The sequence below is a fragment of the Rhinatrema bivittatum genome, chromosome 6, assembly GCF_901001135.1.
Source record: "Rhinatrema bivittatum chromosome 6, aRhiBiv1.1, whole genome shotgun sequence".
Taxonomy (NCBI): Eukaryota; Metazoa; Chordata; class Amphibia; order Gymnophiona; family Rhinatrematidae; genus Rhinatrema; species Rhinatrema bivittatum.
The window spans coordinates 359,118,078-359,145,360 of NC_042620.1; the positions used below are offsets into that span (position 1 = coordinate 359,118,078).

A 27,283-nucleotide genomic window follows, 5' to 3' on the forward strand; every position below is an offset into this window, starting at 1 on the left:
GGAGATTTGTTCATGGTATGGTGATTTAAATGGATACTGAATGTGCTTATGAGACATGCTTAGAAATGTTCCTATAATAAAGATAGGCGAAAAAAATCAAGAATAATGGATATGGTCTTTTTTGCAGTTGAGTTGGTATCATATGCATACTTTTTCTTCAAATAAAACTTAAACAGATTTTTTACTCCCCCCTCCACACAGACACATACACACACTATCACTTCAATTATGATAAACCATTCTTGTGATATCACGGACTATGAGCAGTTGCAATTTAGTTTTCTACAAATGAATACATAGAAGATTCATTTTTTAATGTGAGCCACCATTTGGTGCTTTCAACTGTAAAAGATTTAGAAGGGGTTAGACAAGAGACAGTTGTATAACAATCCATTTGCGACTGGCCTGTGCCTTTTAACTGGACTAATACAGCAACTGTATTACTTCATTTATCAAAACAAAATTTAAGAAATTGCTCTGGAAACAGGAGCCTTCATTTTAATTTTGATAAAAATTAAGAGCCAACTCCAACATAACCTTTCCAATGGCTGGGATATGCAGGGTGAAAGGAATTATTTATTCAACTTGAAGTATGTTTATTGTGACATCCATTTTTAGGATTATTTTGTGTTGGAAGGAAAAAAAACTAGTAACAAATGGTTACTAAATTAGTTTGTGCTCTATATTTGAATGGAAATCATAATAACATAGTAATCAATAGCAGATAAAGGCCAGTTTTCATTGTCTCCCTCCCCCCCTCCCCCACCCAGTTAATTTTGATATTGCTAAAGATATAGCCCAAATGCTAGCAGTAGAGGCTTTTGTCATCTTGTAGAATATTGCTCCTTCAGCAGTCAGTTCTTTGTTGTTGTCTTTTTGGTTCTTGGGTAGATGTGATTCAAAGTTGACACCCCCCTGCTGCCACCAGCATGTCTTACCACTAAACTTTATAATAATTTAAACAGTCACAAAAACTAGTGAGCTTGTTGCTCGACTATATGGTTGCCTTATGGCCTTCTGGATGGTACCCAGCCACCTGACCTGCTTAGATTTGGGGGAGTTGTAGTCTACTGATTCCAACCCAGCTAACCTGTGGCTTATGGTATTACTAGCTCATAATTCATTTCCTAGTGTGTAGCAGATGGACTCAGGACCAATGGGTATAGTGTGCTCCTGATAGCAGTTGGAGACGGAGTCAGATTTCAATCTGACTTCAGCACTACATATACCCGTGCATGAGGCTTTGCTCTCCAATTTTTTCCGTCTCCATAGCAGTTCGGGACTTCACACATGCTTGCACAGCATTAGAAAACCAAACTCCAAATTTAAAGAAGAAACAAAGAAAACCTTACCTCCAAAACGATCCCCATTCTTCTGCGGTGATACCTAAGGGTCCTTACCCCGTCGAGGTTTCCTGAGCTGATTTCCGAGATCCCTCAGAAGTAAGCCTCGGTCCTGGCGTGGACTTAGCCCCTGGGAAAGGGAGTGGCTGAGAGGCAGCCTCGGTCCGGTAGCCGACCTGGCTTGTACTTAGCCTCCTGAAAAGGGAGCAGCTGAGAGGCAGCGGGTGCAGAACCGAGCGCGGCGGTGAAGGTAATTCCCTCTCCCCCCGCAGCCGGAGACTGCCCGGCAGAGGACCGGGAAGCGCCGAGACAAGGTAAGGTAGAAAACTTTCTCTAAATCTCTGGTCTCCAAGGCTCTGACAGCCACACAGACCGTCCCTCCGGCATCTGTACAATCGGGTTGAGCAGCCCCGTCTGGGCTAGTCCCCAATCCGGCAAGAAGGTTCCTCCCACGTGGAGACCCCCTGAGGTGGCCGCCATCTTACCGCATGGTCACTGGCGCCTTTTCCCCCCACTGGTCGTTGCATCATCCGCACATCTGAGCCGGGCGCACAAAGTACTTATGCGCTTAGCGGCGCACACATCTGCGCCGTGCACACAGCAACGCATACATCGGGGCCGGGTGCACAGCGGCACGCTCAAGGGTGCAGAGCGCACAACTAGGCCCGCGCTCAGCCACGCGCGCCTCTTCCATTCCTACGCGAACAACGTAGGCGCATCTGGAACGCATAATCAGGCCTCCCGGCACACGCATCTGTACAGAATTCACTCGCAAATCATGGCACCGCAGTCCAAGACAGCTAAAGGTCAAGTCCTCTGTCTGGCATGCCACCTGAGAGCGGCGCAGCCTGAGGTGAATTCCGCCCTGTGCCTGCTATGCGAAGAAGCTCAGGGAGGAACCAAGACAAGGTCCCCCTCAGCCTGTAGAGGACTCCAGATCTACCAGTGAGACTACCCCAGACCTCTCTATTCCCGACTCGGCCCCTTCACGGTGGGGGCCCTCGGGGAGCGCCGTCGGACCCAATGTGGTCCCAGGCAACTTCACCTGGACGGGATTCTTCGCTGAGCTGCAAACTTACATACACGCACAGACAGGGCCACCAGCGGCACAACCACAACCCCAGCCAGTGGTCCAGAACCTCCCGGCCTCCACCAAATACCTCCCCTTAGGGGGGACACAGATGACTCGGAGGAGGAATCAGAACCCCTGGAAGAGGGGGAAATCCCTCCAGGAACAGAACCATATCGAACCATGATGCGCGTCTTTCGAAAAGACGAATTATCAGATCTCATAGCCACAAGTCTAAAGACATTGGCCATCCTGGACACGTGCAACACAGCAGTGTCCAAGGCGAGCCCCTTCTTGGCCGGGCTTCGCCAGACCTCATGCCATTTTCCTACACTACAGGCCGTACAACAACTGATCGACCTGGAATGGGACGCTCCAGAGGCCATCTTTAAGGGAGGGAGAGCCCTAGAAGCTCTCTACCCCTTGTACCCCGCAACGAAGGAACTCCTGAAGTTTCCCAAGGTAGACGCCCTGGTCTGCACCACCACAAAGCACACTACCATACCAGTCGAGGGAGGAGCTTCACTCAAGGATGCCAATGACAGTCGGCAGGAATCCATCCTCAAGCAGTCTTACGATGTATCAGCTATGACCTTACAGATCGCTGCCTGCTGCACCGTGGTATCACGCGCCTGCCTATCCAGGGATGAAACTAAGCCAATTGAGGCATTAGACCCGGCAATATCATTCCTCACGGATGCGACCTCAGACCTGGTATGCACCTCAGCCAGGAGCCTCTCATCCATAGTGGCAACCAGAAGACAGCTCTGGCTCCGAAGCTGGTCAGCTGACGCGACCTCTAAGATGAGGCTCACGAGAATGCCCTTTAGAGGAACACTCCTATTCGGAAGCGAACTGGACAAATTAGCCAACAAATGGGGCGAGTCCCCAGTACCCCGTCTACCGGAGGACAGAAACAAGAGGAACGAACGCCCCTCTTCCCAGGCACCGAAAGGCAGAGGATCCCAGCGTTTTAGACCATACAAAAACACTTACCAAGCCCCTCGCCCCGCCGGCAGGGGACAGTCCTTTTGGAACAAACACAACAAAAGAAGAGCCGGCTCGGGACCAGGACCCAGCCACAACATGCAATGAGAATCAGCAGACCCATCTACAGGAAGAGATCATAGGGGCAGACTTGCCCTATTCTACCAAAAATGGGTTGAAATAACGTCAGACAATTGGGTCCTATCCATCATCCGAGAGGGATACTACCTGGAATTCCACGGCATCCCCCTGGACAAGTTTGTGATTTCTCCATGCCATGACCCCTCCAAGAGGAAGGCAGTAGAAAACACACTATCAAAACTCCTCGCCCTAAAGGCAATAACATCAGTGCCCACACACCAACAAAATTCTGGGCACTATTCCATCTACTTCATCGTGCCCAAGAAAGAGAGAACATTCCAGCCCATACTGGACCTGAAGACCGTCAATCGCTACCTGAAGGTACCCCGCTTCTGCATGGAAACCCTGCATTCAGTCATAAAGGCAGTACAACCGGGAGAATTCCTGACTTCCCTGGATCTTTCAGAAGCCTATCTCCACATACCAATCCATTGCATCCATCAGCGTTTCCTACGCTTCGCATATTGGGCCAGCACTACCAGTTCCAGGCCCTACCGTTCAGGCTAGCTATGGTTCCCCAAATGTTCACCAAGATCATAGCGGTAGTAGCGGTGACACTGAGGAAAGAAGGAATCCTCGTGCACCCATACCTAGACAATTGACTGATCAGAGCGAAATCGCCAGAGGAAAGCCATCAAGCAACAACCAGAGTCAAGGAACTACTGCAGAGCCTCGGGTGGGTCGTCAACACACCCAAGAGTCACCTGCAGCCCTCCCAATTACTAGAGTACCTGGGAGTCCGGTTCGACACAAATGGAACATAGTCACCCTTCCCCCTACAAGGAGAAGGAGACTGATGGAACAACTACGTGCATTGTTGAACTCCACTCTCCCCACGGCATGAGACTATCTCCAAGTCCTCAGACTCATGGCATGCAGCCCCTACAACATTCCCTACTGTCACGGTGGAACCCGATGCTTGACTCCAGCTCCCCTCCGGCTACTGGTGAAGGTTTGTAACCAACTACAATGGTGGCTACAAGAAGACCATCTAAGCGAGGGAACAAGCCTATCCCCACCAGAATGGACCTTGCTCACCACGGATGCGAGCCTATAGGGATGTGGAGCCCACTGCCAGGAGCTAACGGCTCAAAGGCAATGGGACAGAGAAGAGTCAGCATGGAACATGGAACTCTTTCTCGCTGCAGACGCCTCCGAAGCAGGATTCACCCATGGGAGCTGGGAGAGGGGCCCGCGCAGCCGGCGCTTGAGCCCATCGGGGTAAGGCCTTCATCCTCTCGCCCTACCACCGTGGACCCCCGTGCCGACCACGCGGGAGTCCAGTTTCTCTTACCTGCCTTACGTGCTGGGGAGGAGTTTTTCCGGGAGGGACCCCCCACCTTCCCGACGACGACGACCTGCACCGCCCGAGCCAAAAAGTCGCGCCGGTGACGTCAGAGACCCGCGACCGCACCAGATTTAAAAAAGAGAGCAGCCTCTCAGGCGCTCTCTTTCTCGCTGCAGACACCTCTGAAGCAGGATTCACCCGTGGGAGCTGGGAGAGGGGCCGGCGCTTGAGCCCATCGGGGTAAGGCCTTCATCCTCTCGCCCTACCACCGTGGGCCCCCGTGCCGACCACGCGGGAGTCCAGTTTCTCTTACCTGCCTTACGTGCTGGGGAGGAGTTTTTCCGGGAGGGACCCCCCACCTTCCCGACGACGACGACCTGCACCGCCCGAGCCAAAAAGTCGCGCCGGTGACGTCAGAGACCCGCGACCGCACCAGATTTAAAAAAGAGAGCAGCCTCTCAGGCGCTCTCTTTCTCGCTGCAGACACCTCTGAAGCAGGATTCACCCGTGGGAGCTGGGAGAGGGGCCGGCGCTTGAGCCCATCGGGGTAAGGCCTTCATCCTCTCGCCCTACCACCGTGGGCCCCCGTGCCGACCACGCGGGAGTCCAGTTTCTCTTACCTGCCTTACGTGCTGGGGAGGAGTTTTTCCGGGAGGGACCCCCCACTTTCCCGACGACGACGACAACCTGCACCGCCCGAGCCAAAAAGTTGCGCCGGTGACGTCAGAGACCTCCCCCCCCAGGACTATTAGAATCTGACGTCTCACCCATCATCGAAATAACCACAACACACCTCAACCTGGACGCCCCAGCAATAATATTAGGAGACTTCAATCTCCACATGGGCAACCCCACTCTCTCACCTAGCTGCCAAACTCTTCTACTAACATTCACAGCGATGGGCTTTTCCCAAATAGTCAAAAACCCGACACATAAAGCAGGACATACGCTGGACCTGATCTTCATCAACAAAGGCATAAAACCATCTTCACCACTAAATAATTTGAAGGTACCCTGGTCGGATCACTCCCTGATTTCTACCTCATTCTTACTGGAAAAATCTATTACCCCTCATACACCTTCCCCATCCTTTACCTACAGGAAATCTTGCAACCCCGATGACCTCACCAATCAATTGTCCAAACACCTTCCCGCTATAGATCTCACTGATCCCAATACTGCCCTACGCTCCTGGAATACTATCACAGAATCCATAGCCAATAAGCTCTGCCTCCTAACAACAAAAAAACCTCACCCAGATGCCTCCAAAAAACAACCATGGTTCACAAACGATCTTAGAAGGCTTAAACAAAATCTAAGACAAAAGGAATCTAACTGGAGGAAAAATCCAAGTGCCAGCACACTTTCAGCCTACAAACTCACGCTACACCAATACAAGGTCTGCACCTCCAAAGCAAAAAGAGACTTTTTTGCCTCCAAAATTCACAACTTAGTCTTTGACGCGAAAGCTCTATTCAACTATGTTTCCACCCTCACCCAAGTTCCCTCACCAGAATGCCCTAGTAATCAAGCTGAAGCCAAAGCAGATGAACTCGCTCTCTTCTTTCAAAACAAAATAAAGAATCTTCTTAATCATCTTCCTTCCAATATCGCTCCACTAACACAAGCTCAAATGCCTCACTTCAAAAACATTCACCTAGAAATGTTTGAACCTACCTCTTCATCCGAAATCCAATCCATCATCAGAAGAATGAAACCATCCTCACACCCAGCGGACCATATTCCCTCAAAACTTCTCTTCTCAATACCAGACGCTATCTCCAAAACATTAGCTGACATCATCAACTGTTCACTTTCCCAAGGTTCCTTCCCAGAAGACCTCAAACAAGCCTCACTCAAACCACTTTTTAAAAAACCCAACTTGGACCTAAAAGACCCCAACAATTACCGCCCAATAGCTAATCTCCCTATCATAGCAAAGATTATGGAAAAGCTTGTTAACTCCCAACTATCGGACTTCATTGAAGACAACAAACTTCTATCCGCCTCACAACATGGATTCCGCAAAAATCGGGGCACAGAATCCCTACTTACCTCTCTTACAGACCTCCTCATCCTAGGTACAGACAAAGGACATTCCTTTCTATTGGTCCTTCTGGACCTTTCAGCAGCTTTCGATACCGTAAATCACGCTATCCTCATCAACCAGTTAGCTGCGATAGGAATCTCTGGATTAGCACTCTCCTGGTTCAAATCGTTTCTAACCAACAGAGGCTACAAAGTAAAAATCCAGAACAAAGAATCAACACGCCACGACTCGACCATCGGAGTCCCACAGGGTTCCTCTTTATCCCCTACACTCTTTAATATTTACCTCCTACCACTCTGCCAACTCCTTACCAACCTCAATTTAATTCACTTTCTTTATGCGGACGACATCCAGATCCTGATCCCAATCAAAGAATCATACTCAAAAACCCTCGAATACTGGGAATCCTGTCAACTAGAAATTAAAAGCCTCCTCAACAGCCTTAATCTGGTACTAAACTCATCCAAAACCGAAGTACTACTCATAACTCCTGATGATAATCTCACAGCTCGTCTCCCAACCAACCTACAAACCACTCATGTGAGGGATCTAGGTGTACTAATCGATAACAAACTGAACTTCAAAGCCCACATCAACAAAACTTATCTTCTATCGTTTTACTTGTGTGAATTAATAACCTGTCCTTTCTCTTCCTTCTAAGCCAAGTTCTTATCACCTTGTTATATGTAACTGCCTTTTCAGCACCATTGTTATAGTTATGTTTACTTTGCACCCCTGTTTTATGTGAACCAGCATGATGTGACTGATGTCTTGAATGCCGGTATATAAAAATCTAAAATAAATAAATAAATAAAATAAAAAACTACCAAAGACTGCTTCTATAAACTGCAAGTCTTAAAAAGGATAAGACCACTATTCCACGCCATAGACTTCAGAACCATCCTAAAAGCCCTCATTTTCTCTAAATTAGACTACGGCAACTCCACTTTACTTGGCCTCCCCGCCTCATACACAAAACCGCTCCAAATGGTTCAAAACACAGCAGCCCGTCTACTAACAAACACCAGGAAAAGAGACCACATCTCCCCAGTCCTACAAAACCTCCACTGGTTACCAATTCATTTCAGAGTCATTTACAAATCTATCACCTTGTTATACAAAATCATACACCAACATACCAAAATCGACCTACAAATTCCTCCCCGTTTACACAAATCTACAAGACCGACCAGGGAAGCCTACAGAGGATGCCTCCTTGTTCCACCCACAAAAACTACTAACCACAGCACCTTGAGAGACAGAGCCCTTTCCACAGCAGGACCACCGCTATGGAACTCCATCACCCCAGATCTCAGAAATGAACCATGCCTCCTAACCTTTAGGAAAAGACTTAAAACATGGCTTTTCAGGCAAGCCTTCCCGAACTCCACCTAACACGCACCATCAATCATTTTCTCTGCTTAGAAGATGTGTATATATAGTGGACTCCATATTTACACTGTACACTTGTATATAATTTATCCTCCTCTATCTCTTTTTAATTCTTACAATCCCAGTTCTTAGCCCTTGTTAAATGTAACTGCATCGCTTCTTCACGTTTATTTATGTTTTTGGTTATAGTTTTGCACCCCTGTTATCTGTAAACCGACATGATGAGAACGAGTTCTTGAATGCCGGTATATAAAAACCTTAAACAAATAAAATAAATAAATAAAAACATAAACCAACAAATTCAGAAAATATTATACATTACCTGGACGACTTCTTATTCGTTGGGCCAAAAAGCACGAACACATGCGGCAACTTGCTGAAAGAATTCCAGACGATTGCGAAGGAATTCGGAGTACCATTGGCACACGAGAAAACGGAAGGTAGCTGGGTTCAGAAAAGGTTTAGATAAGTTCTTGGAGGAGAAGTCCATTAATGGCTATTAATCAATTTTACTTAGGGAATAGCCACTGCTATTAATTGCATCAGTAGCATGAGATCTTCTTAGTGTTTGGGTAATTGCCAGGTTCTTGTGGCCTGGTTTGGCCTCTGTTGGAAACAGGATGCTGGGCTTGATGGACCCTTGGTCTGACCCAGCATGGCAATTTCTTATGTTCTTATGTTCTTAACAATCTTATCATTCCTGGGCATCGAGCTGGACTCCACCAGAATGATAGCAAGACTCCCGGAGGAAAAAGTGGAAAACCTGCGCATATCCATACAACAAACAATGTCAGTAAAGAAAATAACCCTGCGGACAGCACAATCCATGCTGGGAACATTGAACTTTGCATTAGGGTCATCCCCATGGGACGGGCATTTATGTGAAGATTGGCAGCGGCAACAGCAGGTATAAGACGTCCACACCATTTTCTGAGAGTATCGAAAGAAATATGCGAAGATCTAAAGATATGGAAAGAATTCCTTAAGGACTTCAACGGAGTATCCGTCATACAGGAGGCACCACTTTCCAACAGAGACTTGAACATCCACCCAGACGCATCTGGAGGCTGGGGTTTTGGTGCTATCTGTCAACAGGTATGGTGTGCAGAGCCATGGCCAGTGGAGTGGATCGATAGTGGACTCACAAAAACATATTTTGAGAGATTTCCCATTCTAGTTACTCTGGTATTATGGAGTAACAGGCTTAGGAATAAGCAGATCATTTTCTGGTGCGACGACAAAGCAGTTGGGCAAGTATTGAACTCACAATCAGCTAAATGCCCAAGAGTGGTCAATCTTCTCAGGGAGGTAGTGCTGGCGGCATTGCGAAATAACCTAAAGCTGCAAGCTAGGCATGTTCCGGGGACAAGCAATGGCGCAGCGGATGCCCTGTCTCTCGCTAAATGACATTTGTTTTTCAAACAGGTACCAACAGCAGAAGAAACAGGGTCAGTCATGCCAGCACCATCCACATGGAAGTCATATTGCAGAGGATACGATTACGTCACTACCTTCCTCAGAGAGAACGGATGGAGACAAGGATCGGTAATATGTCGCCACAGCAAAAGAAAACAGTATATCAAGGAATGCTGTATTAACACACCTGGCCGGACTGTCATTCTTCTTTAAGGCGAGGGGCTGGGGGGACCCAACTACGTGCTTCATTGTGAAGAAAATGATGACAGGATGGGCAAAGAAAGTCTGTCATATCAGCGACAGAAGACATCCCATCACACATTTCATGTTGCAATCTCTCTGGACAATATTATCATCCATATGTTCATCGGATTTTGAACGGGAACTATTTCGTCTGGCATTTTCACTGGCATTCTTCGGAGCAATGCGGATGAGCGAACTTACAGCAGCCAACAAAGACGACTCCGGTCAGAGCGGGTTACTTCGGAAGAATGTAATATTGGCAGCAGACACATTAACCATCACAATTCACAAATCAAAAACGGATCAAGAAGGAAGAGGAGCCACGCTGCTATTAAAACGGGTGGCAGAATGCGATACTTGTCCAATAAACAACGCAAGGAAGTATCTGCAGCTGAGACCAGAAAAAGGAGTACATCTATTGATACATACGGATGGCACACTGCTCACCAGATACCAATTTACAGCAGTTTTAAAAGCGGCAATTCATAAAATGAATCTGGACACCAAAAACTTCACAACGCATTCATTTAGAATTGGGGTGGCAACAAGCGCAGCGCAATCCAGGCTACAAACATCCACAATTAAGAGAATCGGATAGTGGCGTTCCAACGCTGTTAAATACATATGTCCGCTTGGACAAGGTAACCACGGATAACCATAAGTCTTGATTGTATTTTACAGATCAGCGAGATACACAGTGCGCAGCCTGAATCATGGGACACTCTTATGTTCGTTGGGCTGCTAAGAGAGCAAAGGAAAGAACATACGGGCAGCATTTAGGACCGGCACCACAGGGATGGACCATATCATGGATGGGTAAACCGGGTATGCGATGGGAACAGTTATTGCTCCTACTACGGCACCTGAGGGATTCAAGGGCTGCTGCAGAGGTTATTGTAATACATCTGGGGGGCAATGATCTGTGCTCTTCGACATGCAAGCAACTAATAAAAGCAGCAAAAAGTGACCTCACCAAGATTGTCGAATTATACCCAAAAACCGCAATATTCTGTTCAGAAATCATCCCACGTATTAAGTGGAAAGATACTAAGTTATGGAATCGGGTTAGAAAGAGAAAGTCAATAGACAAATTGGACGATGGATACAAGGGAGAGGTGGCAAACAGATCGGACACCAGTGGGCCGAGGTTGCGTGCCCAAGCCTGTTCAGACAGGATGGAGTACACCTGTCTGATATAGAGGCCATTGAGACATGACATGGCATTGAGACATGGCATAACAGACGCAGAATACAAGGGCCGCAGCTTATGATTTAATTGGGGGGGACACGAGGCAAGGGTCCCCCTTACCTCGTGCCTTCGCAGTGGCCCGAGCCGGTTTGGGCATATGGCAAGTGGTGCCGGTGGCATCACAAGACAGCTGGGTAGCCGATTAGTGCTGGGGGAAGCGCAAAAGGTGACGGTGTGGAAGGTGCCGATGGGCGGGGGGGCCCCCCTTGCTCGAGGACAAGGCGGGGGGCCATGGATTAATGCTGCCTTGCTTGGTTCCTACGGCGGGCAGCGATGGACACATCTTACTGGCCCGGGTACCCAGGAAGGTTTTGATATGATGTATAAATAAAAGCTGTGGCCTTATTCTGCCAACATCAGTTTCTGAGTGGTTATATGATTCAAAAGGAATATGTCTGATTATAAGGTATGACTAAATTATAAGGGTTAGTCGACGGACAAGCGAGTCAGAGTGGCGACTGCTAGTGTTAATGAGTATGGAGAATATTCGAAGCCTGGTGCGAGGACCGTGACATCCTTCCACGGACAGCCAAAATCCCCATGATCCTGGAATTCCTGCAGGACGGCGTGAACAAAGGGTTGTCCCTCAACTCCATCAAGGTGCAACTGGCCGCCCTGATTAGCTTCAGACCCAGGGTGGAAGGCACCAGCCTAGCGGCCCACCCAGATGTCTCCTGCTTCTTAAAAGGGGTCAAGCACATTCGGCCACCTCTAAAGTAGCCAACACCCCTATGGAATCTCAATCTAGTGTTAGACTTCCTAGCGGGAGCTTTGTTCAGACCAACTCGCGGTCTGTCCCTACGGCTCCTGACCTTGAAGACTGCGTTCCTCGTGGCAATTTCCGAATTTCAAGCACTGTCATGCCAGGAACCGTTCCTCAGATTCACGCCGGGATCCATACAGCTGCGCACTGTATCCTCCTTCCTGCCAAAGGTGGTTTCTCACTTCCATCTAGACCAAACCATCTCGCTGCCATCTCCAGACGAGCATAAGGACTCTGAAGACTCACGCCTTCTTTGCCACCTGAATGTCTGCAGACTCCTAGTTCAATACCTGGAAAGATTCGAACCTGTACGAAAAAGGACCATCTGTTCGTTCTTAACAGTGGGAAGAAGCAAGGGGAAACAGCCTCGCGGGCAACCATAGCCCGCTGGATCAAAGAAGTAATCAAGGCGGCCTACGTAGAGGCAGGCAAGTCTCCACCTCTACAAATCAAGGCCCAAGTTAATCAAAATTACCCAAACACACATATATCCATAATTGCTTTTCTAGGAGAAAACTGCAGAGCAAAGCCTCGTGCACGGGTATATGTAGTGCTGATGTCAGATTGAAATCTGACTCCGTCTCCAACTGCTATCAGGCGCACACTATACCCATTGGTCCTGAGTCCATCTGTCTACATTAAGGAAAATGAAATTATCAGGTAAGTAATTTCTACATTTATCTTTACCTTATTTTCTGCTTGTCATCTCTCAAATCTGCTGTTATAGGAGTAAAAAGTGGATTGTTTGCAATACTTAAATCACTTGTAATTGCATTGTATAGATGCATATATAGTAACATGTACTTGTGACATTGGTGCACTATGTTAAATGAAGAATATATAAAATATTTTGAAGTGGTTTTCAAAAAATAATTAAGTGAAGAATTTAATGGTTGATCATTACTTCCGCAGTGAACATCAACATTAATAAGGTATTTAGTATGTTTTATAGTAAAGCTGTTTAAGAAATGGTCAACAAGTCCTTCTGGCTCACCAGGAAGTCTAAAGCCTTCAGCCATATTGTTCACTCAGAGTAATGTCGGATAGCTAACTTAGCTCAATGGCATTTTCTATCTAGAAAAGCTGAAAAAGTGAAGTGTTACTGTGCATATATGCAATTCAGCTTCAAAGCAAATGAATCATAAATAATTTGTTTACATTTGTGCAGTCGACGTGGTACAGGCTTAATGGAAGATGACGAGGAGCCAATTGTTGAAGATGTAATGATGTCTTCTGAGGGGCGAATCGAAGACCTCAATGAAGGCATGGATTTTGACACTATGGACATAGACTTGGTAAGACTAATAACTAGCACCCCTGCTTAACTTACAATTAAATTCTCTGAGGGCAAGCAAGATGGCAGTACTCACACATGGATGACATCAGATGGAGCCTGGAGCAGAACTTTTATTTGAAGTTTCTAGAACTTTGAGCATGCTGTATTTCCACATATTCGTGCAAGGGCCTCTTCAGTCTGAACCTTTCTGTGGAGCCCACAGATTGCCGAGCTTTTCTTTACTGTTTGCCAGCACCTCTTACTGTGAAACAGGGCCTCCTTGGCTTATATTTCTCCCCTTAACTTTCCTAGATAAGTTTTTTGGTCAGTTTCTAAATTTTCTGTATTTTTTGGAATCTGCACAGTGCTCAGACATTGGAGCATAGAGACTACATCGATGCATTTTTGTGTCATTACGTTTGATTTCTTTTTCACCCAGTGCATAGTTAAGTTCTGGAATTCATTGCCAGAGGATGTGGTTACGGCAGTTAGTATAACTGGGTTTAAAAAAGGTTTGGATAACTTCCTAGAGGAAAACTCTATAAACTACTATTAATCAGTTGAGATCTATTTAATTTTTGGGTACTTGCCAGGTACTTGTGACTTGGATTGGCCACTGTTGAAAACAAGATGCTGGGCTTGATGGACTTTTGGTCTGACCCAGTATGGCATCTTATATACTTCGGGTTTTTCGTTCCATTCCCTGAATGAGCAGTCTGACAGCGGCTTTCAAAGGTGTGATCCCATACAACAGTATTCTCTCTGTTGTAGGCTCTCATAATAGATCTTTTCTGTGGTTGTAGGCCAGTCATGACATCCGGTGTGTCATCTTTACTTGACCATGACCTGTAGAGGTGTCAGTCCCAGCTTAACCTTATAGAAAAGCACTTCGGGAGCTGTAAATCTAGCACATCAGCATCAATTTATTTGTTAAATTTTTTATTCCATACAAAGCAGCCAAAGCCACAAGATGGTTTCTGATAACATACATAACAAAATATCAGATATAAAACTTAAAAACAAACAACTTACATATTACAGTTTACATGTAACAGACAGACTAAATACTAACCACCCAACATTTGCCACATTTTCTGCCACTGCAATTTGCCAGACCTGCCAACTCAATTCGTAAACTATAATCTTTTCACTTCACTCATACTTAACTAATTTCTTACCTAACCATCCAGATAGGGAAGTAAAAAGCTCTTCACTAGCTTATGAAACTTCTGTAAAGTCAGCTCTGCTCTAATAAAAACTGGTAAACTATTCCAGAGTTCTGGTCACCATAAAAGTTGACTTTTATGGTGACTTTTAACCATGCTCAGTTTCTAATTGATGAACCTGGGAGGACTGCAGTTCTCTCCCTGGCACATACTAATTTAATTTCTGTTGCAAATACTCTGCATATATTTAAACACTGTCACTAATAGCTTAAATTTTACACATTCAACTACTGGTAACCATTGTAATTTCATTAATAAAGGCTTTGCACACTCGTAACGATTCTTTCCAAAAAGCACCATTGCATTATTTTGTAGCACCTGCAACTTCTGAATTTTCACTTTTGGTGCTCCAAGCAAAAATCTATTGCAGTAATCCAACGAACTCATAAACATAAGTGATGCTACCATCCGCAAAGTAGAAAAATAAAAGAATGGCTTCATTTGGCAAAATGTCCTTAGCTGCAGAAAAGCGTATTTTAAAACCTAACGTCTGTATGTTTCAGCTGATAAACTGGCTTCCAACTCCACCCCTAACCTCTTTACTTTCTTAAAAACTGCACAAGAACAACCATCTAATTCTTGAAATTCACCGTCCCTACACTCTTCAAATACTATTAATGGACCCAGGAGCTTTATCAACCGCTGGTTGATGAGCATCAAACCCTCTCTGCATCGAGCAGTAGAGGACCAGGGGATAGACTGTAGTCTCCTCCCACCTGAAGATGAGGAAGGGTTCAGTTTCTTTGCTTCGGATAGTGGGCAAAGCCCAAGAAGCATCGACATTTCCATAGATGCATGATGCTGGGTATGTGAACATTCTCGCAGCAGCTGTGAAACCCTTGAAGCATTCCCAAAGCAAGGAGAGCTCATTCTTCATTAAATCCTGGAAACATACCAGTCTCGAAAGATCCAGGTATCAGCCACTAATACATCTGATATCCCAAGAAGTTGTAGTCTTTCCTCCTGCCTTTCAACCTGTGTCTTTTAGAAGAAACTAGACAAGAAGATCCAGCAAGCCCTTGACAGAGTGATGCGGAACATCAGTGCACCAGCATCAAAGGCATCTGTGTCAATGCAGATAGATATGCAGCCATTACTAGTGTCCTTAAAGCTGCCTGGCAGATCGGTACTGATGGAGTTTTTGGAGGGGAATTGAAATCTGTTCATTGTACCAATGAGAACTTGTCCAAGGTAGCAGTGGGACCCCATGCCACAGCTAGCAGCCCAGCCCAAACTAGGTACTGGGTTTTGACTGGATCATAAAAAGCATTGCCCAGATCCCAATATCAATGCCAGAGGATCTTCCTTTTGGAGGGAGGATGAGGTTTTATGTAAACAGTTGGCCCAGTTTAGCATCGGACACTTGGGACTTCAGCATAATAAGACAACAGCTTTTGGATATCTCTGCAACTTGTCTACCAGAAGTTGCATGGGAGTATCTCAACATCAGGAACTGCAGAAAAAGGAGCTTTTCTCCCTGATCAAGGCTAATACGGTTAAACCTGTTCCACCAAGGGAAAGAGGGTGGGAATTTTACTACTACAAGTATTTCCTGATGCCAAACAAACAGGAAGATTCCATCCCATCCTAGACCTAAGGGCTTTAAACAAGCTTCTAAAGAGGGAAAAATTCAGGATAGTTTCCCTGTGCAACTTAATTCCTTTTCTAGAGAAAGGGGATTGACTGTTCTCTCTTGAGCTAAAGGATGCTTACACCTATATAGATATTTTCAGGTCATGGAAAGTATCTCAGATTTGTAATAGGGAAACACTACTTTTGGCCTAGTGCCTGTATCACCTGTCTTCACAAACGGACCGATGCAATATCGGCACACGCCGATCCACCTCTCCAGGGCACCCAATGCCACATGCAAATGGGCTGCCACGGTAGAAAGGAGGCACTAAGGGAAATTGCGCACCCCTAGTGCCTCCTCGGCAGCAGGCGCCCAGGAGAGGTGGCTGTCAGCCACTTAGGAAAATGGATGCTCAATTTTAGAGCATCTGTTTTCCTAACCTGACCTCCAGTGCAATTTTTTTTTTTTTTTTGGCCCTGCAGTTCGCTATGTCAAGAATACCTCAGTCACCTAAACATTTGCATATCCCGTTTAAGATGAAGGGAGGAGAGGACCTGGAGGTCTTGCTAAAGAACTTTGAAAGGATCACCTGCCTCTCTGCCTGGCTGGAGACCAGCTGCACAACTTACTGGGCTAACTTGCTCACCGGCAGAGGTCAAGCAGCATTCCAGGACACTAATCCAAATGGAAGGATTTTCTGTGAGGATGTTAAGGCTGCTGTACCACAGACAGTGTGATCTCCCCTGAATACTATCAGCAGCAGTTTCAATGGGTGGCCCTACACCCGGGAAGAGCCCTAGAAACCTCTTTCAACATTTGAAAGAAGCCAGGTGGAAGTGACTGCAGCTGGAGGCAAGGGAAGGCCAGGAAGTTGCTCATCAGATACTCCTGGAGCAGTTCCTAGATGGTATGGACTGGCCCATGCGGAATTGGGTCTGCCAACACAGCGCGCTCATCATGGAGAGAGCCCTGGAAGTGGCAGAAGCCTTCCACCAGGCACAGTCAATGCCTGCTGGCATAAGGGGCTTGGTGAAACAACCCATAACAGTGCCCTGGTATGATGCAGAAGATAGACCTCCACAATGAACCTCCAAGATAAGATAGGAGGACTCGGCCTCAGTACCTGTGTTCCAGATGCCAATCTAGTCCACATGTTTTAACTGTAGACAGAACACTTGGCAAGGGACTGTTGACTTGGCTAAAGTGAACATAAGAAATTGCCATGCTGGGTCAGACCAAGGGTCCATCAAGCCCAGCATCCTGTTTCCAACAGAGGCCAAACCAGGCCACAAGAACCTGGCAATTACCCAAACACCTAGAAGATCCCATGCTACTGATGCATGGGATCTTCTAGGTGTTAGCCTTGTGACCTAGCCAATACCTAAGGAAGAAGTACACATACTTAAAAATAACGCTCTAAAGCAGCAATGACCCACAACCCGGAAATAAAAGGAATACAGAGAGGTGGGAACAATCCAGAAACGGAGCATTACAGACCCTCTCTTTTTGTGCCTTTGTGTAGAGAATGGACACGAAGAAGATTGCTGTTCATATCGGCAGCCGGAAACGGAAGAGTCTTTAAATGATCCAGGTAGTGCAGAAACCCGACCAGCCCTATGGGAGAGTGCTTTCTGTAAAACAGAAGGTCATTCAAAGGAAGAATGTCCTTGGCTTGAGGACCCGGAGTTCGAACCCAAGGTAGCAGAGCATGAAAAAATGCAAAGAACGGGCATAGAGCCCCAGAATGTTAATGACATGTGAGAAAATTCTTGGAATCATAAGTTGTCAAAACTTCAAAGCTACAATTTTGTGCATGTCCACATGCACAACTTAAGGACTTTATAATCGTTGAACCGGAGGGAGCCTCTACCCAGACCTTGGTAGATTCCAGCTGCAGCAAAATGCTCATTCACCGGAACGTACCATTTCAAGGACATACTAACAATAAGAAAATAGAGACAATAACATCTATACTTGGGGACAAGCAAAAAAGTGTTAACTTCCTATGTCCTCTTGACGATTCCTGCAGGACAAGGCATGTTAGAAGCAGCTGTCTTCTCCGTGCATCTGTACCCAATAGTCCTGTGTCAAGATTATCCCCATTTTGCAATATTATGGAGACAGCTCATGGATGTTGGGGACAATACAGCCAGAGGGGGGGGAGGCACTTGAGAGACAACCAAGGTATGTATGAAGAACTTGTATGGATTAAAATGGGGAGGGGGTTTGCCCTTTGTGAGGAAAAAGACCCTGGATCCTTTCTCCTGCTCCACACAAAGAATGCTTGGTTGCTTTCTACATTTTTTAGTCAAGCCTTAAACCAACTCAGTCAATTGGCACATCGCCAGCATGTAGAACGTACACCCTTTAGTTGTCTGATTCATGTGGGGCTTATTTCATTTGAAGCCTCCATCTAGCTTTCTGCTGTGTCTTGGGACGTCAGAGTTGGTATTGACCCATCTGATGAAAGCTTCCTTTGAACACTTATGAGCTAAAGTACCTGACCTGGAAGGTCATGTTTTTGGTGGTGATCACTTCAGTCCACAGTTGGTGAGCTCTAGGCCCTGGTGCTTTACCCATTTTATATCTTTTTCACAATAGGGTGGTTTTGTGTACACATCCTAAGTTCCTGCCTAAGGTAGTATAAGGTTTCCATCTTAATCAATCATCCTTCAACATTCCTTTCTAAATTACATGTCCAAAAGGTGAACAAGCACTATGCAGTCTGGACTGCAGAAGAGCTTTAGCCTTCTATCTGGAGTGGACTGAAGCCCTTAAATAGTCTACCTATCTTTTTGTGTAATGTGACATCACCATCACCAAACACATTTGATTGAATTGGCTAGCAGATAGCTTCTCACAGGACAAGCAGGATGGTAGTCCTCACATATGGGTGACATCACAGGATGGATCCCAATCACGGAACACTTTTGTCAAAGTTTCTAGAACTTTGACTGACCCCTACTGGGCATGCCCAGCATGGCACTAACCCTGCAGCCAGCAGGGGTCCCCCTTCAGTCTTCTTTTTTCCACGCAGCAGTAGCCATGCGGTTAAGGAGCTCCACAGAGATTCCTGACAGGAAGTTTCCTCATGGAATTATTTAAAAGTTTCATACCCCACAGGGGTCCCTCCTTCAAATTTTTGACTCTGCGGTACTCTGGTAAGTTTTTACCTATTTTTGGTCGATTCCCGTCGAGTTTGGCCCTCGCGGCCTACTGGCCGTCGACCATACCACAGCTCGAGTTTTTAATGGCCATGGCATCGGGGTTCCGTCTGTGCCCAGACTGCAATCGCACCATGTCCATAATAGACCTCATAAGGTCTGTGTAATGTGTCTCGGATGTGAGCACGATGTCCTGACCTGCACTAAATGTGCCCTAATGACACCAAATGTTGCAAGGCCAGAATGGAGAAGATGGAACTTCTCTTCCGTGCTCAAACCCCGACGCCGTCTATTGCATCGATGTTGTCAGAACCGGCACTGTCAACTTCGCGCCAGTATCGACTACTGGCCAGTGAGTGGCCGGCATCGACGACTTCTCGGCCTTCAACTAACTCTACTCCCCCTCAGGACCGAGGGGATCGTAGAAAAAAACATCGCCACCGACATCTGAAGTCTCAGACCATCGAGGGAGCGAAATCATCAACCTCGCCATTGTCCGAGCCGCCGTCGAAGAAATCCCATCCAGAAAAGGCACCGACCTTTTCGGCGACCGGGTCACCGAAGCAACCCTCACCCGAAAGGGGATTGGGAGCCGCGACTCCGCCTTTAACGATGGTCCCTCTGGCTATACCTCTGCCTCCTTCTTCTGTTCCGGAGCCAGGGCTGCTTGCTCCAAGTAGAACTGGACTGGCTAGTTCAGGAGGCCATCGACAAGGCGATGCATCGACTCCAAGTTCCTCCGACACTGGTACCGATCATGGAACAGACTGCTGACCTGATTCCGGCAGCGTTGGCACCACTGCTCTCGAAAATGGAAGCGCTCATCGCCGCTTTTCCACCGATGGATCCCGGGTCACCGATGGCTCCGCTGCCCTCTCCGCTTACCTTGTCATCGGGAGGGGAAACACCGTTCCACATCTCTCCATCGGGAGTCCTACCGATGCCTCAGCCATCGATGCCGATATGTCCATCGATGCCGATACGTCCGTCGGCACCACTGATCCATTCATCAATGCCCTCGATGCCTGCACCGGTGCCTTCGATGCCTTCATCGGTGCCTCCAATTATTCCTTCGGAGCCTAGACCAGGACCATCAGGGATTCCACCATCCCCGTCCCCCTAGGGCTCCTAGAGGGGCAGATGCCGATCCCTACGATACCTGGACTGATGATTCTTCACCAGACCTGCCTTCACCACCTTCTCCTTCTGAAAGCGTTCTCCTCCAGCGGACCTTTCCTTCATAAACTTTGTGAAGGAGATGTCTGAATTTGTTCCCTTCCAGTTACAGACCGAACAAGATGACAGGCACCAAATGATGGAGCTGTTGCAATTCCTGGATTCTCCCAAGGAAATAACTTCCATCCCTATTCACCAAGTTCTTCTGGATCTCCTAAAAAAGAACTGGGAACACCCTGGCTCTTTGCTCCAGTCAACAGGAAGGCTGACACCACTTATTTGGTACAGTCAGCCCCAGGTTTTCAAAAATCTCAATTGAATCACCACTCTGTCATCGTGGAATCTGCCCAAAAGAGGGCAAAGAGATCAAAACCTCACACTTCCTTTCCCCCAGGCAAGGAGCAAAAATTTCTAGATGCCATTGGTCGCCGTGTCTTCCAGGGCTCAATGCTCATCTCTCGAATCGCCTCTTATCAGCGCTATGTGACCCAATACAACAGGGTCTTATTTAAGCAGATAAAAGACTTGACAGACTCCCTGCCTCAGCAATTTAAATATCAGCTCCAAACTCTAGTTAACAAGGGTTTTGAGGTGGGCAAGCATGAGATAAGATCATCTTACTATATCTTTGACACTGCTACCAGGGTATCTGCAGCTGCTATCTCGGCGAAAAGATGGGCCTGGCTCAAGTCTTCGGACCTTCACCCTGAAGTGCAGGACAGATTGTCCGACCTGCCCTGTGTAGGAGACAATCTGTTCGGCGAACAGATTCAACGAACAGTGGCGGAACTCAAGGACCATCATGAGACCCTGAGACAGCTCTCTCTGATGCCTTCTGAGTATGCCTCCAAGCAGCCATTCAGGGAAGATACTAAAAAGTCATTCTTCCGTCTAAAGAAGTCCTATCCACCACAGTCTAGTCTCGTCAGATACGAAAACAAAAGCCGCAAGCAGCTCCTCAGCTGGTTCCTGCTTCTGGTTTTTGACTCCTGCATAGAGAGCAGCAGCCAGCTTCCACTGCCTCAGATACCAGTGGGAGGTCGATTGTGCCATTTCCACAACAAGTGGCACACAATCACATCAGACCAGTGGGTCCTCGCCATAATCTCTCAGGGTTATCACCTGAACTTTCTCTCCATCCCACTGGACTCCCCACCTCTGTTGACATGGGGAACATCCGACCACTCACCACTTTTGGAACAGGAGGTCTCCCTCCTTCTCCAGTCCAGAGCAATAGAACCAGTGCCCTATTCCCAACAAGGCCTAGGATTCTATTCCCGGTACTTTCTAATCCCCAAAAAATCAGGCGGCGTTCGTCCAATTCTGGACCTACGTGCCCTCAACAAGTACCTCCAACGAGAAAAGTTCAAGATGGTAACCTTGGGTTCCCTCCTTCCTCTTCTGCAAAAAGGAGACTGGCTCTGCTCTCTAGACCTCCAGGACACATACATTCATATTGCGATAACTCCATCTCATCGCAAATACCTGAGATTTCTGCTAGGCCCCAAGGACTATCAGTACCGAGTGCTTCCATCCGGCCTCGTGTCTGCACCACGAGTCTTCACGAAATGTCTCGTAGTAGTTGCAGCCTTCCTCAGAACTCAAGATGTTCACGTCTACCCCTATCTAGACGATTGGTTGATCAGGGCTCCTACTCAGCAAACTGCTCTGTCGTCCCTACATCTTACCTTACACACCCTGATTTCGCTAGGATTTCTCGTCAACTACGACAAATCCTACTTGGTCCCATCTCAAACCTTATCATTCATAGGGGCAGATTGGACACCTTGCAGGCAAAAGCTTTTCTACCTCGACAACGAGCTCTCACTCTCGTCGCTCTCGCATACCAGCTGCAGTCTCAGCGCTACACGACTGCACGTCACTTTCTCATCCTACTGGGACACATGGTGTCCTCAGTTCAGGTCACCCCAATGGCCCGCCTAGCCATGAGAGTCATGCAGTGGACTCTAAGGTCACATGCATTCAGCCCCTGTCTATCATTGTCCACGTCACCAACTCACTCCGTCAGTCTCTCGCCTGGTGGAAAATTCAGATCAATCTCCTCTCAAGGCTTGCCCTTCCAGGCTCCAGACCCTCAAATAATTCTCACCACCGATGCTTCCAATCTGGGCTGGGGAGCCCATGTGGCCAATCTGCAGACACAAGGAAATTGGTCTTCAGAGGGAGCCAAACACCAAATCAATTTCCTGGAGCTTTGAGCAATCAGATATGCTCTCAGGGTATTTCAGGATCGCCTCTCCAACCAAGTCATCCTGATTCAGATGGACAACCAGGTGTCCATGTAGTACATCAACAAACAGGGAGGGACGGGCTCCTACCTACTGTGCCAGGAAGCTGCGCAGATATGGGCGGAGGCCCTCTCCCATTCGAGGTACCTCAGGGCCACCTACTTGCCGGGAGTGGACAATGTGTTGGCAGACAAGCTAAGTCGTGCCTTTCAACCGCACGAGTGGTCTCTCAACCCCTTAGTGGTGGACTCAGTCTTCCAACAATGCGGTTCCCTCATATAGATCTCTTTGCGACATGTCAAAACCGCAAAGTAGAGAACTTTTGCTCTCTTACTCGCAGCCAACACTCACAACCAAGAGATGTGTTCTCCCTCTCGTGGGCGACATGTCTCCTATATGCATTCCCACTTCTCTCAAAGACCCTCGTGAAGTTATGTCAGGACAAGGGAACCATGATCCTGATAGCACCTCACTGTCCTCGCCAAGTGTGGTTTCCAGTACTTCAGGATCTCTCCATTCACAGGCACATTCCCTTGGGAAAGGACCCACTTCTGATTACGCAAAACGACGGGTGCCTGCGCCACCCCAATCCTCAAGCCTTGTCCCTGATGGCATTTAATGTTGAAAGATTAATCCTTGAGCCACTTAACCTTTCTGAATCAGTTTCCCGTGTCCTGATTGCTTCACGGAAGCCTTCCACGAGAAAATCTTATTCTTACAAATGGAACAGGTTTCAGTCATGGTGCTCTTCTCAATCCCTTGACCCCTTTACCTGTCCAATCACTTCGTTTCTGGCCTATCTCTGGCATTTGTCTGAGTCAGGTCTAAAAACATCTTCCATCAGAATGCATGTTAGTGCGGTGGCCGCCTTCCATAAAGGTGTTGGGGATATTCCCATATCAGTACAACCCCTTGTAACGCGTTTTCTGAAGGGCTTGCTTACCTCAAGCCTCCACTGCGTCCTCCGGCCCCTTCTTGGGACCTCAACCTGGTTTTAGGAAGGCTCATGAAACCACCATTCGAGCCTCTCCAATCCTGTGAACTTTGCTATCTCGCAGTCACTTCGGCTCGCAGAGTTAGTGAGTTACAGGCCCTAGTTACCTATCCGCCTTACACTAAACTTCTGCAGGACCGGGCAGTATCCACGCGCCCTAAGTTCTTGCCTAAGGGTAGTATCAGAGTTTCATCTCAATCAATCCATTATACTACCTACCTTTTTTCCCAGGCCCCATTCCAATCCAGGAGAGCAGGCTCTGCCTACCCTTGACTGTAAATGGGCTCTAGCATTCTACCTAGACCGTACAGCTGCCCACAGGAAAAGCACTCAATTGTTTGTCTCTTTCCATTCCATCAAATTGGGGCAGCCTGTGGGTAAGCAGACTCTTTCCTCCTGGTTAGCGGACTGCATATCCTTTTGCTATCAGCAAGCAGGCATTCCACTTCAAGACTGTGTTAAAGCACACTCTGTGAGGGCCATGGCAACTTCAGTAGCACACCTACGATCGGTGCTGCTTCCTGACATTTGCAGGGCTGCCACCTGGAGTTCTCTCCATACTTTCGCAGCCCACTATTGCTTGGACAAAGCCGGAAGACAAGATTCCATCTTCGGCCAATCTGTCCTGCATAACCTATTCACAACTTGATGTACCAACACCCTTCTGCCTGCCCGTTAGGGTTCAGGATGCCATCTAACAAATTCTACCCCAGTTGTTGTGCCTGTTGCACGTCTTTGGGTATATTTGGTGCATACTCTGATATCCTCAGCTAGGTACTCACCCATATGTGAGGACTACCATCCTGCTTGTCCTGTGAGAAAGCAAATGTTGCTTACCTGTAACAGGTGTTCTCACAAGACAGCAGGATGTTAGTACTCACGAAACCCGCCCGCTACCCCGCGGTGTTGGGTTCGTTACGTTTCTTATTTTATTTTTTGGCACTTCCTGTAGCTTTTTCAACAAGACTGAAGGGGGACCCTTGCTGGCTGCAGGGTTAGTGCCATGCTGGGCATGCCCAGTAGGGGCCAGTCAAAGTTCTAGAAACTTTAACAAAAGTGTTCCGTGATTGGGCTCCATCCTGTGATGTCACCCATATGTGAGGACTAACATCCTGCTGTCCTGTGAGAACACCTGTTACAGGTAAGCAACATTTGCTATCTCTTTTGTTATGCCCAGGCAGGTTTAAATCTGATGAGCCATCTCAGATTGGTCTGCATGAAAGATATCTAGTACTGTTTGGATAGAGACTCCTGATGTAACCAGTCTGTCCTGAGGAATTTCTTTGAGGTGTAGAACCCAAATCCATATCTCCTAGGGCCCATTATTTTTGTTCCAGGCTGCCCATATGAAAAGACAGAAAATAAAGAAAATGGCTTGTTAGCTACCAAAAACAGGTTTTGCCTATAGGCAGTGTTTTGGGTTTTCCCTTTTTTCGTTTGTGGCAGTCTGTAGCTAGGGGGTTCCCTATGTTTAAGGACTCCCATTCTGCTTGCCCTTGAAGAAGCAGAGTTGCTTACTTGTAATAGATGTTTTCCGAGGGCAGCAAGGTATCAGTTCTCACGAAACCTGTACACCTCCCCTTGTAGTTGACTTTTCCATAACTAAGTTAAGTTACAGATTGAAGGGGCCCCCATGTGAAAATAAGGCAGTATGGCATGCTGCACATGCTCAGTAAGACATGCTCAAAATTCTAGAAACTTTGAAGAAGTTTCATGCTGGGCTCAATCTGATGTCACCCATTTGTGAGGGCTGACATTCCACTGTCCTCTGAGAATACATGTTACAGGTAGCAAGTCTGCATTATCAACACACCTATTGTTATGGTTTTAAGGTGTTGGAGTGGATTCTTGGGTACTGCGGTGATGGCCACTCCCACGGGTGGAGCCCCGTGAGGAACCGCAGTACTGGGCTAGACTCGAGACACGCAAGCACAGAGATTTGTCTTTTATTATACAGCTGGATGATACCACCAGAGGTGGCTGTAGTGAGGTGATCCAGTAGTAGCAGTCCAGGGACCCTCTGCAGAGGAGACCCGTCTCACAATGGTAGATGTTAGCAGCACACAGTAGTATAGGGAGTTCCGGTTGCAGGTTCCCAGTGCAGAGCTGTAGATGAGACAGACTGATAAAGGTTAGAGTACTCACTAAGTTGGTAGCTGTATAGATGTAGATCCCAGCAGACAGAAGTAATTGGATTACAGGCCCCAGGGCAGGGAGAGCAGGCCCTCGAGGAGCGAGTACCTGGTATCCCAGATAGGCACCTGAAAGAAAGCAAAGGGCCCCCGAGGAGCGGGTCCCAGGTTAGATGAAATACCCCGAAGGTCAGAGAGAGCTTCCAGCGGCAGCACAGAAGCGGCAGAGTAGCTTAGACCGGAGGCAAATCCAATCCTTGCTAACTCGATTTGTTAGCAAACGAAGGGCAGGCTAAATACCTGGATGGCTTGACGTCACTCGAGGGGGACGCCCCCGAGGTTCCCGCCATGACGTGGATAAAGAGGTGGGTGGCGTGCACGCACGCATCATAGGAGGCCCTCAGAAGAAACATGGCAGATAGCCTTGCCATTGCCGTTCTGGGGACGCCGGAGAGAGCGGCATGCAGACGCGGCGGTAGCCATTTTCCCAAGGCTAGCAGGGAGAGCAGAAAGAAAGGGTGAGGCATAGAGGTCGAAGCCATCTGAGACTGGACGCAACACCTATCACTATGCTCTTGTTCTTAACCAACAACTTAATTTCCAATTTTGCTTTATTTACCTAGAGCACATATTAGAAATGTTTACTATTCTTTGACAGTAGGCTGTATAATGCTAATCTAGTTCTGCAGTTTTTATACCCCATGTGGTGTTAGTCATTCCACTGTACATCTATGTTCTTTTCCTTGTTTGTTATAACACCAAGTACTGTCCATTTTAAATTTAAAATGGGTAATAATGTATGAAAGAACATGGAGTTACATTAAGAAGAACTTATTTTAACAGATAACTGTATGGTGCCGAATATAGCTGCTTACTTTCTTTACATGTCTTTCTTGCATAGATGAGCTTGTGCTGGAAAAATGAAATCAGTAGATCAGATTGAGCAATTTGTATTTAGGCTTGTAAATCCTCTTTTTATGTGAATTTTGTTCCAGGAATAGTTTGATCAGGTTTTGTATTATTTTTTTTTTTGTACATAGTTACTGGCACAACCAATTATGTAGTTTTTAGAGGTTTCTGGTTCAACCATATAATACCTTTCTCAGTACATTATAATTGGGTTCTCCAAGGACAAGTAGGGTGATAGTCCTTTCACATCATTGGATGGAGCCTGGCACAGAAAACTTTTATCAAAATTTCTAGAAACTTTGACAGGCACACTGAGCCTGCCCAGCATGCCGCTAACCTGCTGTCGCCTTGCAGTTTTGGAGCTTGCGCTTCTTTTTGATAATTTGCTACTGCAAAGTGATTTTCTTGGCCTTCAACGCCTCGCGTAGGGTTCCTCACCCTTCTCTGCCTTCGGTCGATAAGTTTTCGGGTCATCGCGGTCTATCGCCAACGGCATTCCCCCTCTGTACTAGCAGACCATCAACCACACATTGCGTTCTTTTTCCTATGGCATCAATTGGCTTCTGCCGGTGCCCCCAGTGTCCTCGGACTATGTCCATCACAAGCCCCCACGAGGTCTGTGTCCTCTGCCTGGGGGCTTCCC

The 27,283-nt window shown here is 47.1% G+C and overlaps 1 protein-coding gene across 1 annotated transcript in view; it reads left to right on the forward strand.

Annotated features, from left to right (window-relative positions):
* STAG2 (stromal antigen 2) overlaps window positions 1-27,283 on the forward strand; it is a 1,172,735-nt gene that overhangs the window by 1,118,157 nt on the left and 27,295 nt on the right. The window contains 1 exon segment of the mRNA XM_029607875.1: window positions 13,110-13,236. Coding sequence (XP_029463735.1) covers window positions 13,110-13,236 — 127 coding nt within the window.